The sequence below is a fragment of the Oryctolagus cuniculus genome, chromosome 3, assembly GCF_051225735.1.
Source record: "Oryctolagus cuniculus isolate XC-2025 breed Fujian yellow rabbit chromosome 3, ASM5122573v1, whole genome shotgun sequence".
NCBI classification, from domain to species: domain Eukaryota; kingdom Metazoa; phylum Chordata; class Mammalia; order Lagomorpha; family Leporidae; genus Oryctolagus; species Oryctolagus cuniculus.
The window spans coordinates 84,463,818-84,483,750 of NC_142869.1; the positions used below are offsets into that span (position 1 = coordinate 84,463,818).

Here is a 19,933-nt window from a genome sequence, read left to right on the forward strand (position 1 = left end):
AGAGTTAGACAGTGAGAGAGAGACAGACAGAGAGAGAGTTATAGACAGTGAGAGAGAGACAGAGAGAAAGGTCTTCCTTCTGTTGGTTCATACCCCTAATGGCCGCTATGGCCAGCACTGTGCTGATCCAAAGCCAGGAGCTGAGTGCTTCCTCCTGGTCTCCCATGTGGGTGCAGGGACCCAAAAACTTGGGCCATCCTCCACTGCCTTCCCGGGCCACAGCAGAGAGCTGGACTGGAAGAGGAGCAACTGGGACTAGTACCTGACACCCCAACTGGGACTAGAACCCTGGGTGCCAGCACTGCAGGCGGAGGATTAGCCAAGTGAGCCACAGCGCCGGCCCCTTCTTAGATGACTTTTATAAAGCCATTCTACCATAATACCAGAAATCAGTAGATTGAAATTTCAGTTAAGTTAATCTACACGGTTAATAATCATACTTTCAGAGCTTTCTATGATGTTTTCACTTACAATTTCTTTATCAAAGCTTAGTGTCAGTTAATGAATGTGTAGTTTTTGTTCTTCCATACTTTGTTTTCTGTGATTAGCTAAAGTCTCTAATGTTTCTCTTTCTCTTGAAGGCACTCCGAGTCATGGGGAGAATAATGCGTGAGTGCTGGTATGCCAATGGGGCAGCCCGCCTGACTGCCCTCCGTATTAAGAAGACCATCTCTCAACTTTGTGTCAAAGAAGACTGCAAAGCCTAATGTGATAATTTCGTTAAAAAATATCTCTCACAGCTTTCCTTTTCATTTTCCCTCCTTATGTGAATTTGTTTTTTTTTTTTTGTTCTACCTCAAAGATTACACAGTACAGTATTTAAGTGCCCAAAGGCATGAAAAGATAACTAAAGTTAAGCCTGGATAGGAGCTGACTTCATCCAATCTCCATGTTGTCTTTAATTTTATTTTGAAAAGCAGCACATCAACTTATCTTTTTATTTAATGAGAAAGAAGATATTACAAAAGTGTAAAATAAGCTATATAACAATAATAAAACTCTTTTAAATTTAATTTTACTTGAACCAAGAGCACATGAATGAATAGAAAAAAATGTCAAAAATTTAAAAGCTGTTTTTCTGAGGTGAAAATATATTTACTAAAATGTGAACTAGAGTATGTTATGGTTAAATAGGACTTTAGATCTTGCAGTCTATGATTTTTCCTTTTTAAATTATTAAAAAATAACTGCTATTGTGAAATTTAATATATAAAATCTACAGAAATGGAGCTGCTCAGTGGAAGATATAAGTGAGATGAAAGTCCCACTTGCTTGGTCTTCCTCTCTTTGTTTCTCTAATCTTTGTAATCCAGTGGCAGGTAATTTGAAATCAAGCACAGGTGCTACTTTCTGTTATTTGCAGAAGACACAAGTGGTATCTTGAGATACCGCAAAATGTCCGTTCTGCAAAATGTCCGAGTCACAGCTAATGACAGAGCTGACACTAATTCTAAATCTTGAGTGAGTCAACACTGCAGATTAGCTAGCTTCCTATTTTCCTTTGAATTCCCGAGAGTGCTTTTATCACAAAAATATCTCTTATTGTGATGTTTGTAGTTTATTCATAAAGAAGGTATGTTGAGTTATTTTGCAGAATCATGATAGATCTACATGAAATCCAAACAATGGATATTTATATGGATATAGATATTTGAAAGTGTTCAGATATCCATTGTCTTAACATGTCTTTAACATGCAATTCAGAAACCCCATATCACTTTTGGAATACATATTTAGAAAAAAAAGGGCAACAAGGAAATATTTTGAGGAAATGTGAGAAACTCTTTAATGAAGTGTAATAACCAAACCCTGCAGAGTGTCAGCAACAGAAAATAGATGTTCCCCTGCCTTTTCAAAATGAGCAGAAGGGTTCAGAAGAATGCTCACAACAGCATTGACTGCATTCTACTTTCTGTGTTGATAGAGTGATGAGAATCTATCGGGACAGTAAAATATTCCCTTCGAGCCTATAACATTGCTTTGGGGAAGGCAATGCAACATGGTGTCTTATTTTAAAACACCGTTTCCTGAACTCTGTTCCTTAGGACGTTCTGCTGAGATGAAAGTGTTCTTTGATAGCTTTGTAGAAAGACATTGTGCACATTAGCATATCAGCTACTTTGAGGTGTCTAGCAGAAAAGAAATGTTACTTGAATGTTTTTAAAATTAGATTTCTCAAGATCATAATGGAAGAGAGGGGAAACCTCTTGTCATCCCACTTTTAAGTGTTCTACAAAGCACAACTTGGGCAGCAGTGTTCTGAAGGGTGTACCTATATACTTTCACACAGAACACGAGTTAGTGATTGTATTTCATTTCATTATGGAAATATGTTGCTGAATCCATCCTCATTTGACTAAGTCGAGATAAGGCAGACAAAATACTGACAGCTATGAGGTTTGCATGTACTTTCATTCCCATTTGGGCATTTATTCATCTATTAAATAATCACAGAGCACCCCGTATCTTGCTTGCCACAATATTGGGCACAAGAGGGAATAAAAAGATAGATAGGTCCTGGGCTCAGGGATTTTAAAGTATAATTTGAGAGATGGAAAAGGCATGTAAGTGTGTGGGGGAAGAAAGTAAATTGACAGATAAAATACAAAGTGGGATGTTCTCTATGACAGTGGGTTTCTAGAATAGGTCTGAAAATCACTTTAAATTTGCAACACATTTAGAAAGTATCTTTATTTGGATAATACAGTTTAAATATATCATCAGGTTTAAAAAGTGCCTATGTAAAGAGATTTTAAAAAGACCTTATGTGAAACGGTTATTGTTTGTGCTCACTACCTTGATTTCTCATAGATTGTTTTTATATATATCAGAATGGAATTATTTATTTACTATGGTTATACTTTAGTCTCAGATAAACCAGAATGATATTTCCTGTTTTATTCACTTATGTTGGGTGGATATATTTATTGAATATTTAAAGACAGCATGTTTAACATTTCCATTTTCATTATATTTTATAATTTATTTGAGGATATCTAAATATAATTCCATATTTTATTGGTTTTACTTTTACTCTAGAGCAAGCTGTACATTTGTACATTTTAAGATAGTTTGCTGTTGTTGTGTTAGTTAACTGTAACTCCTAACTTAAAGTCTAAAATTTCAATCACAAAATACATTTTTAAGAAAGGTGGTACAACAACAAAAATGACAAGTAAAACACTAAATGTTGTAAATTTCCTTAATTCTCAATATGATTAGTCATAGAAAATGCTCACTGACAATCACAGAATAAAGTTAGAGCATAAGGAGATATACTGTATATACCTGTGCTGTTAAATTTGATATTCTTTGTTTTTTAATGAACTGTCATTGTATAATATTCACTTCTTTTAAATTTTATTATGGGGAAGAAATATTCTTCTAAGGTTAGGCTTAAAGTATGGTGTCCTTCTGCTCCTTTCAGATACTTTGACTTTTGGGTATGACACCAGGCTTGGGGAAAATGCCATTATGAAATTCCAATACTGTATAAGATGTTGATGGAATTTATATGCAACATTTCTTCCTGAAAATAAGAGGAGATATTATTTGTTGTCAATATTTCAGCATGAACTACTTGCCTTATAAGTTATGCATTTAAGTTTGTAATTGGTACAGATTGTGTTGTATGCTTTCTTCTATGTCTAAGATATTTGGCATGTCACATCTAGAATTCTTAATTTATGTTCTGATTTGAGAGTTAAGTGAAACATGACTGTCGTGCACTATTTTAGGCATAGCACTTGCTTTTCATCTTTGTACTTTCAATTAACTTTGCATTTTAAATTTCCATGATTGTATGAAAATAGTAACCTGGTTGCAATGTCTGAAGAACTCAGAATCAGCTTTTATTTAAAAATGAAAATCTACAATAGATTCATTAGATTAGAAATTCCATGTTAATTTACTTTTAATACTTCTACTATTGTAGGATTATTAAACAAAACAAAAATACTTCCACTATCTTGGAATTTTTGTCTGTGACTTACAGGGGCAAAGAAAACTCAGGGCTATCTCCTAGTCTACACAAAAGTAGCAGAGCACCTCCCCAGCAAATCACCTGAAAGCAGAGAGCTGACAGACTTTGAGTGAACAAGTTCAAATTGCTCGGCAGGGAATAATTTTTGACTGATTATTTAAAATAAATGTGAAAAACTTGAGGGTCAAATAAGTTTACTTAAAGTGAGAAGATTTTATTTCCCATCAGGAAATTTAGGAAATAACAGTCACAAAGGAATGTAAGTTGGCAGTTGGTATCTTCAATTATTATTCCTTTAAATGAATTCACAAATGCAACATGATAAGCTACTTAGATATATTTAGGATTAGTCTTAAAATGGTGTCATTGTAGCCTTTGAATATATTCCAAATGTGTTTTTATTTTGTGGAGCATGCCATTTATATTTGTTCTAGATCTTTAGACTAATATCCACACGGACTGCATTTGCTAAGTGAACACAAAGGTCCCTTTGATCTTGAGGGCTTTTTCTACACAGAAAAAGAAGTTAGTTGGAAGGTAAAATTTTCATATAAATTTTAATAGTAAGCAGAATTTCTGTGGTATAAATAGTTTCTCCAAGTGGTTTAATTCAACTATTCAGATATTTGACTTTCTTTTTCACCTCTAGACTTTCTTTTAGTTTCATAATTTTTCTCATCTCCTTTTTTTAAAAGTATGTCCTCATCTTTCAAAACTATATATTGTTCCTAATTGTAAAAACTAGTTCAACTTAATCATTCTCATCAAAGGTTATCCCTTTAATAGTCTAAATGATTTCAGCTGTCTCATGGGCAGAAGAAACTCGATTCCGATATTATATAGATGAAGAAAACCAAGGACCAGAGATGATAATGACTAATTATTGTCAGAAATCTGGTGGTGATACCCACCTGTTCCCTACTTTATCTCCAACTGTTACTGATTGAGCAATTAATCAGCATGCATCTAACCCTTCCTTGAATGTACACTAATAAAATGTGCCATTTAATGATAATGATCAAATACCACTCCTTTTGTATTTTTACTAAAAGTATTTACTCATTCTGGCTGAGATCTGAAAAACAGGCTAAGGACGAGTTGTACAATAGTTCTAAAGCTAGGTAGGCAACCACTAGGGTGCTGATAAAATTGATGAATAACATTTAGGATGCTTGAGTGCATGGACTCTCTTAGTGCAAGTAATAATTAGAGAAGCTGTGACTCTCCCAAACACACTTCCTGTAAGGATTCTTCTCTCTTTGCTTTGGAATGGAGGTGAGGACAATTTGATAGTTAAATTTGAGACTGTTTAGTCACAAATCATCTGACAATTCTTTTTCTTCTCTTGGTTTCTCATTAGTTTATCTTCTGCATTTATTTTGTTTCCATGCATTCAAAAATATCTTTGCCAGACTTCATCATCCACAAAGCACTTGATAAAATTCCTGTTCTTCTGTAGTGTGTTCTAGTGTTGTGCAGATTGCTATGTATTGAACTTCCTATAAGAATTTAATTTTCCCATCCAAATAATCCAAGGTTTCTCCTCATGACTTCTCAAGTGACTCTTCGTTTGGCACTATAAAGATGGTGGTTTCTGGGGGCTGGCGCTGTGGCTCACTTGGTTAATCCTCCGCCTGTGGCGCCGGCATCCCATATGGGCATCCGGTTCTAGTCCCGGTTGCTCCTCTTCCCAGTCCTGCTCTCTGCTGTGGCCCAAGAAGGCAGTGGAGGATGGCCCAAGTGCTTGGATCCCTGCACCCGCATGGGAGACCAGGAGGAAGCACCTGGCTCCTGGCTTTGGATCTGCGCAGCGCGCCAGCCATAATGACCATTTGGGGGGTGAACCAACAGAAAAGAAAGACCTTTCTCTCTATCTCTCTCTCTCTCACTGTCTAACTCTGCCTGTCAAAAAAAAATCTAAAAAAAAAAAAAAAAAAAAAAAAAAAAAAAGATGGTGGTTGCTAATGGAAGGCATGACTTTCTTTTAAACTTTAGAAGGACCAGCCCTGTGGGTATATACTAGCTTTTTAGTTCACGTACAAAGATTGTTTACTTGTACCTTAATGCTAACTTTCACTTGAGAGATAGAGACTTGGAAAGAGAATGTGAAATGTGTGATTGCTTAATTTATTTTTGCAGTGTTTAATACCATTGCTTTGTTTTGCTTTTGTCGTCTTTTTAAACTAAGCCATTATGCCCTATGGTTTGGATTGTAATATTATATTGCAATTAGGTTATAATCTTTATTTAAAAATTCACTTATTAAGAACTCCCAAGATACTTCTCTTTCATTTGTAGATGAGCTCATATTCTTCCAAATTTCATCCTATATTTTAGTGTTTTCAGATAGGACTGTAGTTTCTGATCATTGATCCATATTATCCAATAAGAAGTTTTTCTCACCTGACCTAACAATTTTAACTACAAACTTTTTCACCCTTTGCTACATGAATCTGAATAGTACAATGGTCAATAAGAATCTAAGTGCGTTAGGAAATTAACCTTATACCCACTGTCACCATGTGGGATTGGGCATATTGTGCTTCACACCAAAAAACTGCCAGCTGAGGGGTAGGTAGGGCTGAAATCCAAACTGCAATTAGCAAATATGATTTTTATATTTTGCAGAAAAGCCCCTGTGTGATATTATAACTTTAGAAAATGGCATGCTTTTACAAGTTCAAATAATGAGAGCTAAAATTTCAAAACAGGTCTTGATATCTGCAAAGTGGAGAGACAACTTAGAAGAAAAAAAAATACTTTGGCTTGTAATTCTGGCATTACCAAGAGAACAAGAGAGATTTTATGTTTATCCTGTTGATTCATTTTAATTTGTTCAACCCAGACAATCTGCGCAAGGGCACATGGGCCCTGATTTTGCTATCTCTTCTGGGTTTTTATTCTATGTATGTACCTGTACTTCGACTTCGCTTGTAAACAGAGAATTATGTGCCCTGTATTCTGTCTTTAAAAATTGCAAGCATAGGATTATTTATCAACACATTGGTCTCTTCCACACTAAGTCATAACAACTAAGAAATTTTAAATATTCAGCACTTTTATTCTCTTTACATAAAGCGAGCGTATCTGAGCCAAAATATTAAGTTCTAGCTCATTTCAATGACTAGTGTCATGAGCATGTATTCTTCTGATCCTGGACTGGAGAAGATTATTCAAACTTGATCTGTGTTTCAGGTTTTAAAATGCCCTAAAAACAGAAAATTAGATTCAGATCTCAGAAAAGGAATTTTGGATTGACTTTCAATGTACTAATACTAATTATACTTTTCTTTTGGTATCGTGACTCTTATACCTAAGAACATATTACAAATGTCAAAACCATTGCATTTTGACATTACAAAAACATGCCTTGAACTCTTGAACTACTGTGAAAAGAATCACTGTTGTAAAGACTTTTTGTAAGCCAGCTGATAATTCTTAAGTGTGTAAGAAGATACTGTCTTTCAACAGACAGGCCCCATGGATGTATATAAAGAATATGAAGAGAAATAAGTTAGGTTTTAAAATGAGAATTAGGCAATAAATTGTATCAAAAATATGCAGATGGGGATTTTAGTATGTAGTTATAAATTAGTTGCGGAAGGTGAAAAGAATTCCAAATTCCAAAGAGAAATAAATAATGTTCAGATGTTTCATTAATTTCTAGTCTGTGAAAATATGCATTTTATAGTAATTTATATGCTTATTTAGAAATATTTGTATTTTAGAGGTTAACAAGAATTCAATAGCCTTCATACCAAAATGTTTGACTTTACCAACAGCAAGTCATAAAAGCATTTAATTTAAAACTTTTTAATATTATTGCAGAACTTTCAGCTGCCTCCAGATGTAAATACTTATCTGTCTAAATGTTATATTTTTATGTATGCATTTTCTGAAAATGTATCATTTGTAAAGTGGCAAAGATAATACATTAAGCACTCCTTGCGCTTGTTTCTGTGAAGTACATAGAAATCTATTTTAAATAAAAGAAACTGTGTTATATTTTGGTTTCCATATAAGTCTCCTGTTTTTAAATTGTATTTATATTTGTGTGAGGAAGCTGTTGAAAACTTAAATGTTGGCTCCAAAGGGCGCTGGAATTTTTTTTTTTTTTACTTCCTGCTTACCATGAAGTTATAGAACTTTAGAATTTCAGAGCTGGAATGGATGTTTCTTCAACAGCCATTTTTCTACATGCCACATAGAATGATAGTTTTTGTATTCTTTCATTTTCTGGTTTTCTGCACCTATTTTAACATTTAGTGAAAGATTACCAACTTGGTCTGATTTCAAGCCTAAACACCTCCCCGAACACTTAAAATAAAATTAAAAACACTTTAACGCTCACAAACCTGTTCAGGATATGGAACAGCTTTTCTGCCTTCACTTCTTTTGTCCCCTACCTCCAGCTCCAGCTGTTCTCCAGCCTCCAGCTTCTTGGTTTTCCTGAATCTGCCAGCACATGTCTGTCCCACTGGCTGTTCTTTCTGCCTGGATTTGCCTCCTCCAGATATTTATGTAGCGTAGGTCTGAGTTACAATGCCATCAGACAAAATGGTTCTTTCTTCTCACTTGTTTATAATAGCATGCTCTGTCATTCCAGTACCCACTGGGCCTGTTTTGTTTTTCCATATTTCACTTAGCATTTATCATGTTATATCATATATGTGATAGGTTGAGTATAATGACTAATCCTTGAGCACTGGAATTAGGGGTCTTTTCATTTATATTTGAAGATATAGTTATAAGTCTTTAAGAGAAATGCTTTTCACAATGAGGAATACATACAGAACTCATGACATCCCCCAGATAGCTGTAATAAACCTTGAGTCATAGGTATAAACCCAATCAAGAATATTGTAGCTTAATTCATAGTGGCAATTTCAAGATAATATTATGAGAGGATGAGGTATGTGATTTATAGTTCTAACTTTACACAATTGATGTTTTCTGGGACTTAGCATTAGAAAGGCAAAACACTGTATTGGATGTACTTTTGGTATAGGTTCTTCAGTTCTTGAGTGCCTCCGTCTTCCCCCACCCTCCTTTAAGGGACAGTTTTGTTAATAAGTGCCCTGGTTATCTTGCATAAATTTGGTGATAGCCAGGTTCACAAGCCAAACATGTTTTGATTAACAATTGTTCATTCAAGTGCTCAACTGGCTTCACCATTGGCTTCTTGGAATTGTAGACAAAAGGAAATCATTTATGTTACATCAGTGTAGGTCATGAAACCTAGGCATAAAGATGAATACTTAAATTTCAGCACATTAGCAGTAGCTTTTCTTCCGTTGATTGGGAGATCACTAAATTTAATGTGTCTTACAGAGCATTCTGGAGTTGACATTTTTTTCAAGAAATGGTTCATGAGTTTTAGAGGAAAAATATATGCACATGCATATGTATATACATATTTGCATATATACGTATATACTCCTGGCCAGGCTGAAGCCAGGAATCAAGAACTGCTTCTGGATCTCCCATGTGGGTGCAGGGACCCAAGCACTTGGACAATCTTCTGCTGCTTTCCCAGGCACATTAGCAGGGAGGTGGATCAGAAGTGGAGCAGCTGGGTCTCAAATGGTGCCCATATGGGATACCAGCATCTCAGGTGGCAGCTTTACCTGTTACTCCAAGATGCCGGCCCTGAAATATGTAATGTTACAATGAAGGAGAGTTATTAAAACTTTGACTTGGAGAGTTCCTGTAAAATTTGATTAGGAACATTTTCCTACCAGAAACTTAGTATAGTTTGTGTGCTTTGGTTTTGTTAATGCTATATCTAACAAAATTGTACTTGTAACCACACTTGTGATTTACACAGGTTATTACTCTTTTTAAGTATTAGTCAACAAATCTTTTATTTACTTTTAAAGATTTTATTTATTTATTTGAGAGGCAGAGTTACAGACAGAGAGAGGAAGAGAAAGAGAATGGTCTTCCATCTGCTAGTTTACTCTCCAAATGGCCTCAATGGCTGGGGCTGGGCTGATCCTAAGTCAGGAGCCAGAACTTCTAGTTTTCCCACATGGGTCAGAGGAAGAAGCACTTGGGCCATCTTCCACTGTTTCCTGAGTTTCCCAGGCCATAGCAGAGAGCTGGATCAGAAGAGGAGCAGGTAGGACTTGAACAGGTGCCCATATGGGATGACAATGCTGCATGTGGAAGCTTAGCCTACCAAGTCACAGCACCGGCCCAGTCAACAAATCTTGATCAAACATCATTGCCTAAGTGAATAGTATTATAATGCTCATTGTAAGTAGTATTAAAATAGTAAGCTCCTGGGAACTGTGGTGTAGAGGGCTGGGCCCTGCCTGCAGTGCCAGCATCCCATATGGGTGCTGGTTAGGGTCCCAGTTGCTCCACTTCTGATCCAGCTCCCTGTTGATGCACCTAGGAAAGCAATGCAAGGTGTCCCTGGAGCTTGGGCATCTGTACCCATGTGAGAGACCAGGAAGAAGCTGCTAGCTCTTGGCTCCTGGCTTTGGCCTGGCCCAGTCTCAGCTGTTGTGGCCATTTGGATTTGGGGGGTGAACCCACGGATGGATGATTCGCTCTCTGTCTCTCTCTGTCTCTCTCTCTCTCCTTTTCTGTCTGCCTTTCAAATAAATAAATCTTAAAAAACAAAACCAAACAGTAAGATCCTTCAATCAGGAAGAAAACAGGAAAACAAGGCATATACATGAAAAGCTATCTAGCTTTAGAAGGTAATATAGGAAATGTCATAATGTAGAAAATTAAGACCTAGTGTTCATCTAAATACTAAATGCTAATGAAGATATAGAAATTAAGTATCAATTATGTAGGAAGTATCAAGAAAATTGATGAGTTGAGCCCTGTAGGATGGGATTGATTTTTTTTTATTTTTTTATTTTTATTTTATTTTTTTTTTTGACAGGCAGAGTGGACAGTGAGAGAGAGAGACAGAGAGAAAGGTCTTCCTTTTGCCGTTGGTTCACCCTCCAATGGCCACCGCGGCCGGCGCGCTGCGGCCGGCGCACCCCGCCGATCCGATGGCAGGAGCCAGGAGCCAGGTGCTTTTCCTGGTCTCCCATGGGATGCAGGGCCCAAGCACCTGGGCCATCCTCCACTGCACTCCCTGGCCACAGCAGAGGGCTGGCCTGGAAGAGGGGCAACCGGGACAGAATCCGGTGCCCCGACCGGGACTAGAACCCGGTGTGCCGGCGCCGCAAGGCGGAGGATTAGCCTAGTGAGCCGCGGCGCCGGCCAGGATGGGATTGATTTTTATAAATATAACACAAGGAAAAGTTGCCTGATAGGAAAAAATAGTGTCCAAAACAAAGGCAGGTGTGCTCATAGCAGCGAATAAACCACAGAAGTAGCATGGAGGATTTGTGTAAGGGTCAGATCACAGCATTTAACTTCGCTCATCCCACTGAGTGAGACTCTGAAGATTTCAAAGCGGTAGTCATCATGTGAAGCTGGTATTTAATAAAGGCAGTGAAAGAATTACCTTCTTAAGAGTTTCATCAAAGTAACCCAGAGGTTCAACTGCACCATACCCTGTCTCCCCTAATTGGAAATTAGTTAGAGATGGTACACAGGTGAGGAATGTTAAGATGAGCTTTGCAATTGCTGTGATCTAAGCGGCTTTATATGGTGCTCCCTCCACACTTTAATGTGTGAAAAGCAAAGCAAAATATTGTCACAAAGAAGAGAAAAAATGAAAAAGATTCATCTTTAACAGTTTAGTTTTATTAGAAATATGACCCAAGAAATGAAAAAAACAACACACACACACACATACTTAGAGAAACAATCATTTGAAAAGCTCTACCTCGTAATTCCATCTCCACATGAATACATTTCCAGGTGCCACTGAACTGTGTGCATTAAATTTCAAATATAATCAAATCGGGTTTTGAAATACTAATGGCGATTTCATAGAAGAACCCTTGCTTCAGCAACTTAGGAAATTACACTTGATTTTCTTTTGAGTGTTACTCAATTGTGCTTGAAATTGTTCATTTGAACCCTTCTAAACAAGAAGCAGGTGGTTAAATGTGGGCGCTGTTTAACATTTACACAAAACATTCCAAGCACAATGTACTTTTGCCCCTTGAATGCCAACTGGTTTTCTCCCATCTCTCATACTCTGTTCTTCCCTGGCTATCTGATTTGACCTTGCTAAACCCCTGAAAGGAGAATTGGCTCAAATGTAGTTAACTGCTGGTGAGCATTAGACTATTTTTATAGTCTTCCTGTTAAAGCTTTTAATGTGGCAACTGCTGGTTATTGAAGCAGCTTAAGAAAAAGAATTGCTGAGTTTGCCTTTTCTTTCTAAATGGAGAAACACAAGGTGACACAATCGTATAAAATTTAATTGAACTGGAACAAGGGGAAACAGTCTAGATATTCTGCACAGAGCAAGAGCAAGACTTTGCAAAAAACACATTTCAGTTCTATATTGCAATCTGGATCTTGGCTTTTATAAATGAGTGAACTAGTTCATAAAAGGCAGTTTTTTTTCCTTGTCAGCTTTTCCTTTACCAGAAATGGGCAAGGTCATAAGCATCTTACTGAGAATCCAGTCACAGGGAGATATATGTTAAATTCTGCCATTTCTTGGCCCATTCACTCCACTAACTGCAAACAGAGCTTTTGCTCTCATTCTCTAAAATTTCCTTCTGTGTGCTCATAGTGAGTTTGTAGCAGCCTGGTACAGAAAATAATCACCTGATCCCTCTAGGACCATCATATGAGAATGTCTTATCCCAGAATTGTTTTCTTTTGCTTTTGAAATGCCACCTTTTCCTAACTCTTTCCTTCCATTTTTCCTTTCCCTTTTGCTGGGTACTACACATGTTTTCCTTTCTCTGTGTCCCCCACATACTAATATTTACCTAGGATTCTTGTTTCTTTGTCCAAAAACACTCATTCTTGGTGATCTCATCTACTTTTTCTCTTTAGCAAGGATGTTCCAAATCTATATATTTGTTCCAAACTTCTCTTCTAAGAAGCAAATCTAGCTGTTTCCTGATGTATCCACTTGGATATGACACAGTCACTTCAGACTCGAATGTTTAACTGTACTTTGATGGGTCTGGCTTCTTTTGCTTAGCATCCTGCTTTTGAGTGTCAGATGGTTAGTGGCTTGTTCTTTCGTATTACTGGGTACAATTCTATTAACATACCACAACTTGTTTATCTGTTCATTTGTTGAGTATTTTAGTTGCTTCCAGTTTGAGGCTATTGTGAATAAATTAATTATGAATATTTTTCTGTAAGTCTTTATGAGTACATATTTTAATTTCTTTGGATCAATACCTGGGTGTGTAATTGGGTAAACACATAGGAGTGTAAACAGAAAGAACTGTCCAATGTGTTTCTACATTTTTATACGCTATCAAATTATGAGAGTAATAGTAGCTCCAGATTTTTTCATTTTGGCCTTTGTAGTGAGAATGTAGCAGCATCTCACTGTTACATCAACATGTGCTTCTGTGATTACAAACGACTTTCCCCCACCCACTTGCAAGTATCAGCTTGGTTTATCTTGATGGGCATTAAAATATTTAGCTACTGTTATTGTTTGTCTGTTTTCTTATTATTTATCTATAAGTATACTTTGATTATTCTGAGCAAAAATATTTTGCCATAAATGAACTCATTTTCTTTAATAACAAATCTCTTCCATGTCTAGAATCCCTCTTGTTACACCCAAGGTTGTACTGTTCCTATCTCCTTATTGCATTTTTCCCTTCTCTCCATCTTTATGTCACAACTTAGCATTCCACAACTACTGTGGCCCCTATGTCTTTACTTCATTGGTGTGTGCTATGTTTTTTTTTTTTCATATTGTTTCTCCAAATTCACTTCTTTTATTTCCTTTCAGAAAACCATTAGAAGTAGTTCTAAAGAGTGAGACTAGCTGGCACCGTGGCTCAATAGGCTAATCCTCCACCTAGCGGCGCCGGCACACTGGGTTCTAGTCCCGGTCGGGGCACCGGATTCTGTCCCGGTTGCCCCCCTTCCAGGCCAGCTCTCTGCTGTGGCCAGGGAGTGCAGTGGAGGATGGCCCAAGTGCTTGGGCCCTGCACCCCATGGGAGACGAGGAGAAGCACCTGGCTCCTGCCTTCGGATCAGCGTGGCGCGCCAGCCACAGCACGCCGTCCGTGGTGGCCATAGGGTGAACCAATGGCAAAAGGAAGACCTTTCTTTCTCTCTCTTGCTCACTGTCCACTCTGCCTGTCAAAAAAAAAGAGTGAGATTGATCATTCTAAATTATAAATATGATCACATCATATTGTTAAAAAAGGTCCCATTTAAAAACTTCCCCATTAGTTTCTTCCTCTCTCATATATAAGAAGCAACTCAGGATGGATTAAAGACCTAAATAGATAACCCAAAACTGTGAAATTTCTAGAAGTAAGTATAAAGGAAACACTTCAAGACATTGGTATAAGCAGTGGTATCTTGGATATGACTTCAAAAGTGCAAGCAACCAAAACTAAACTAAACAAATGGCTTTATATCAAACTCAGAAACTTCAGCACAGGAAAAGAAATGATCAGTAGAGTGAAGAGACATCTGACAGAATGGGAGAAAATGTTTGCAAACTACTTATCTGACAAAGGATTAATATCCAGATATATAAGCAACTTGGAAAACTCAATAATGATAAAACCCAACCAATCTAGTTCAGAAGTGGGCAAAGGAATTGAATGGACAGTTCTTGAAAGAAGAATTACAAATAGCCAACAAATATATGAAAAAAAAAAGGTTCTATTTCATTAGCCATCAGGGAAATACAAATTAAAACCACAGTGAGCTACTGTTTCACCCATGTTTGAATGGCTCTTATCAAAAAGACAGAAAGTAACAAATGCTGGCAAGGATGTGGAGACGGTAATTCTTATACATTTGGGTAGGAATGTAAATTAGTGCAGACACTGTAGATAACAGTGTGGAGATTTCTTTAAAAACTAGAACTAGACTTGGAACATGATCAGCAATCTCACTATTGGATAGATATACAGAAGACATGAGATCGTATTAAGGAGATGCCTGCCCCACCATGTTTATTGCAGAACTGCTCACAACAGACAGGATTTGGAATCAACCAAGCTGTCCATCATCAGATGAGTGGATAAAGAAAATGTGGTCTACATATACAATGGAAAACTATTCTGTAACAGAAAGAATGAAATTTTGTCATGTGCAGCAAGATGAATGGAATTGGTGGACATCATGTTAAGTGAAATAAGTCAGATACAAAAATATAATTATTACCTGCTTTCCTTTATGTGTGGGAGTCAAGAAACAAAATCATAACATGAATTCAGAATGTTGATTATTAGAGACTGGAAGGGGTGAGAGGTATGGAGGGAGTTTGGATAAAAAATTAGAGGAAGCTGGGTATAGTTCATGAACTGTGACAGATATACTAATATGAGATGTTAATAATACAGGGGCCTAGGTATGATTTACAGATTGTGACAAATGTATCATGCTACTATGTTAACAACAGGGAAACTGGATGTGGGGGCATACTAGAACTCTTGTACTAGTTGGCAATTTTTGTTTTGTAAATTTAAACTGTTCTGAAATAAAGAAGTTTTAAAAACTGCTCCCTATTTACTTCAGGATGCAATTAGAATTATCCTTTTTTTATCCAATCTAAGCTCATCTCTTACCTCTTTGCATTCATCAACCAACTCTACTGGCAGTGATATAAACTCTCAATGTTTACATGATTCTGGAATGTTACATAATTTTTTCCATCATTCTGGAAGTTCCCTTTCTTTAAATCACCTGATTCACTTCTATCATTCTGATAAGACTCTAAGTATCATCATCATCATCATCATCATCATCATCATTATTTGCTATTCTTCCACTTATATATTCCTTAGGTTTGACTTAGACTGAGTTTTTTAGAAAATACAGCCAAAGGGGTTAGGCATTGATGGTTTATTTCAGAGGCGCAAAGCTAGTGCAGTGGAAATTAGGACCTATGCTGTACTTATTTCCCTTAAACAGGTAATAATCGCATGTGTGTGTTTGTGTGTGTGTGTGTGTGTGTGTGTTTGAATTCTCACATTGCTTTCTGTAAATCACAGAAAACATATTAAAATATTCTAGTTATCATATTTAATTATTAAAGACTGAGTGCTTTTCTCCCATGACCAGGAATAAGTTAAGAACATGCATTCTCACAAGTTCTAATCAACATTTTCCTGAAGCTCTATCCTGTGAAATAAGGTAAAATAAAGAAAAAGAAGAAATACATATTGGAAAGGAAGAAGCAATTAGGTATGGGAAATGATTACGTACATATAAAAATGTCAGTAATACAGTAATAAACCATTAGAATAATATGCCTGTTTACTAAGGTCAAAATATGACTGGAATAAATCTAATATGAATGAAATTGTACAGCATGTACTCTTTTGTCAGGTGTATGTATTGAAAATATGTTTTTCCAGTTGGTGTTTCCTTTTCGCTTAGCTAACAGTGTTTTCAAAGAGCACACATTTTAAAATTTTATAAAGACTGATTTGTTAATTTTTTCCTTGTGGTTTTGTGTCTGTGTTCTAAAAGTCTTTGTCTCTCCCAGGATAATGAAGAGCTTATCTTATGTTTTCTTCTATAAGTTTTCCAGTATGAGCTTTAAGTTTTTATCTAAAATCCATTTTAATTTTTTGTATATGTAATGAGGTAAAAGTCACAGATGTGTGCATGTCCACTTGCTCCAGCCTTTTGAGTTGAAAAATATTTCATATTTAAATATGGGGTCACATTTTTCAAAAATTTTATTTGTTGTATATTTGTATCTCTGTTTCTGTATTTTGTTTACTCCATCTATATGTCTATGCTTGTGTCTATTACACAATACCTAGATTATTCTCACTTTATAGTAAGTCTTGAAATGAAGCAGTGTAAGTTTTGCAAATTTGTTGCACCTTTTTGAAGTTTTTGTGTGCTTTCTAAGTTTCTTTATTTCTATATAAATTTTAGAACCAGAACATCACTTTCTACAAAAAAGCCTTCTAAGGTTTTATTGAGACTGCATGAATGGCAGAGATCACCTAGGAGGATATTTTTCTTAAAATGAGCATTATATATTTCTCCATCTGGTTATGTCTGGTTTTGGGGTTTTCATCCCATGTGTTTGTTTTGTACTTATATTTGCTTAATTTGCCTGTGTTTCTTGCTTTAAGAATGGCATTGTAAAATGAGCTTTTACCTTTTCATTTCTTAGTTCTTTCACTGTGTTAATGTATGGAAATATAATTGCTATTACTTGATAAGCTCCTCAAAGGTTGAGTCCTAACTTTAACTACCTTTCAATTACCCATAGTACTGAAAACAGTGGCTTAGATATATTTAAAAATTAGTAAATATCTATTGAATTTAAAACTTTATGTTTCAGAATTATTTTAGCTGAAAATGTAAATTAGTATGTGAAGAACTAAAAGTTTAGGCCCTAGAAAACTATATAAAGATGCCATATATCCTTTATAAATTTTAATCATCTAGAGCTGAAATCTTGGACAGGTGATGGAGTAGTGAAATCAACAGCAAACTTTCTGCAGGTGAGAAAACTGAGGTCTTGGTGTTAAATAACTTGCCATATGTTGTAAGAGTGCTATCTGCGAGCCCAAAAGTATGAATAGCATGTGGATAAATGACATCTTATGCTTGGAAAATCATAAGTGGCTGTTTTCTGTAGAGTTAGAAAGAACCCAGAGATAGAGTTTAAAACTAGAGAAGCTACTCTACCAGGGAAACTTCAGTAGACAAAAATGTGGTGTGAGTGTGGGTAAAAATCCTGTCCTCCTACTTTCTTTCTTCTTTTAAGATTTATTTTTTTTTATTTGAAAATCAAAGTTACACAGAAACCCACACCCACACCCCCCCACACTCACATATATGGGGGGTGGGGAGAGAGAGAGTGAGCGAGCCTCCATCTGCTAGTTTACTCCCTAGAAGGTCTCAATGGCCAGGGCTGGGCCAGGCTGAAGCCAGGAGTCAGGAGTTTCATCTGGGTTTCCCAAGTTGGTGCAGTGGCCCAAGAACTGGGGCTATCTTCTGTTGCTTTTACCAGGCACATTAGCAGGGAGCTGGATTGGAAGTGGAGCATCCAAGACTCGAACCATTGCCCATATGGGATGCCAGTGTCACAGGTGGCAACTTTACCCACTATGCCACAGAACCGGCCCCTCCCCTACTTTTGCAATTTTCCAGTTTGCAAATAGGGCTGAGTAATTTCTCCATTGGATTATGCTTCACATATACTATGACCAATCCATTCCTGTATCAAAGAGCATCTTCCCAGATGTTGGCAATTTTTTTCCTTTTGTAGGTAATATTTTGTCCTCTGGGTCTAACTACTGCAATCTTTTTTTTTAATGTTTTATTTCTTTTTATTCATAAGGTACAACCTTAGAACAAGCAGGGTAAGACTCACTTTGAATACTGGCTAGTACAAAAGCAACATGGGATTCATCAGTGATTGCTTAGCATACCTACACAAGGAAATATTGAGATTTGAGGAAAATAGAATTAAAAGATAAGTATTTTGTGCAAAAATATGTAAATCTATGCATAGTTTTTTTATGGTGGATATTTTCTATCAATTTTTAAGACTCATTTCATTCCAGGTCTTATCATGAAATACAGTATTACTTTTTTTCCAATATGAGAATATTCTACATGTATCACAGTTATCTCATTTCACAAATATTTATTTTTGTTCAACATTGCATTTCTGTATAATTTACTTAATAACAATTACTTTCAACCTTTTTTCTCCACATATCAGACATGCCAAGGGAACAAAGCAGGGCAAATGACTGCATCTATTTTTAGTAAATTTCTGTCATTTACTGCAATCTTTTGAGCCAAAATCTAGTTCTCCTACTTATTGATAGTTTTACCTTGAGTCACCCATGCTGTGAATTGTTTCTATCATTTTCAGTGTATTGAGAGTTACTTTATGGCCCAGAATATAGTTTGCCAGTGTGTGTTCTGTATACACTTGAGGGATTGTGTTCTATAATAAACAATTCATGATGCTTAGTAATGTCACTCACATCTTTTTATCCTATATGATTCCTATCTACTTTATCAATTACTGAATGGAAAGTATTGAGAACTCCAACTATAATTGTGGATTTGGTGATTTATCCTTGCATTTGGTTAGGTTTTTTTTTAAGATTTTATTTATTTATTTGAGAGTCAGAGTTACAGACAATGAAAGGGAGAGACAGAGAGAAAGGTCTTCCATCCACTGGTTCACTCCCTAAATGGCTGCATCAGCTAAAGCTGAGATGATCTGAAGCCAGGAGCCAAGAGCTTCTTCTGGGTCTCCCATGTGGGTACAGGGTCCCAAGGACCTGGATCATCTTCTACTGCTTTCCCAGGCTATAGCAGAGAGCTGGGTCAGAAATGGAATTTTGCAGACAGAGGATTAACCTACTGTACCACAGTGCCGGCCCCTTGGTCAGTTTGTTTCCGGTATTTTGGAAAGTCTGTCTTCAGGTGTATACCCATTTAGATTATTCTTGAAGACAGGATCCCTTTATCATTATGAGGTGTCCCTTCTTATGTCTGACTCTATCATTCTTCTGAAGTCGTCTTCCCTGATACAGCCTCTGAATCTTTTTGTTGATTAGTATTTACACAATGCATATTTTACAGACATTTACTTTAGCATATCTGTTTCTTTATATTTAAAGTGAACTTATGGTAGACAGCATATCGTTGGGACTTACATTTTTATCCAGTCTGACAACCTCTCACTCTTAAAATTGAAGCGATAGATCATTCTTGTTTAATATAATTTATCAGTATGATTAGTTTTCATTCATTAACTTGCCATTTTGAGTTTCCATTTTTCCTTTTTGCTTCTTACTTTGGATTAGTTCAGTATTTTTAGTACTCTGTTTTTTTGTGACAAGTTATTAGTGATAGTTCTTTAAA

At 36.4% G+C, this 19,933-nt stretch overlaps 1 protein-coding gene across 5 annotated transcripts in view; it reads left to right on the plus strand.

The window, feature by feature from the left end:
* Positions 1 to 7,987, plus strand: part of ACVR1C (activin A receptor type 1C) — a 110,521-nt gene extending 102,534 nt beyond the window's left edge. For all 5 annotated transcript variants that reach the window (XM_089329129.1, XM_008258601.5, XM_051848603.3 and 2 more), the window contains one exon: positions 582 to 7,987. In XM_089329129.1, the coding sequence (XP_089185255.1) occupies positions 582 to 707 (126 nt within the window). In that variant the 3' untranslated portion in view covers positions 708 to 7,987. The remainder of the gene's footprint in view (positions 1 to 581) is intronic.
* Positions 7,988 to 19,933: the final 11,946 nt, after the last annotated feature.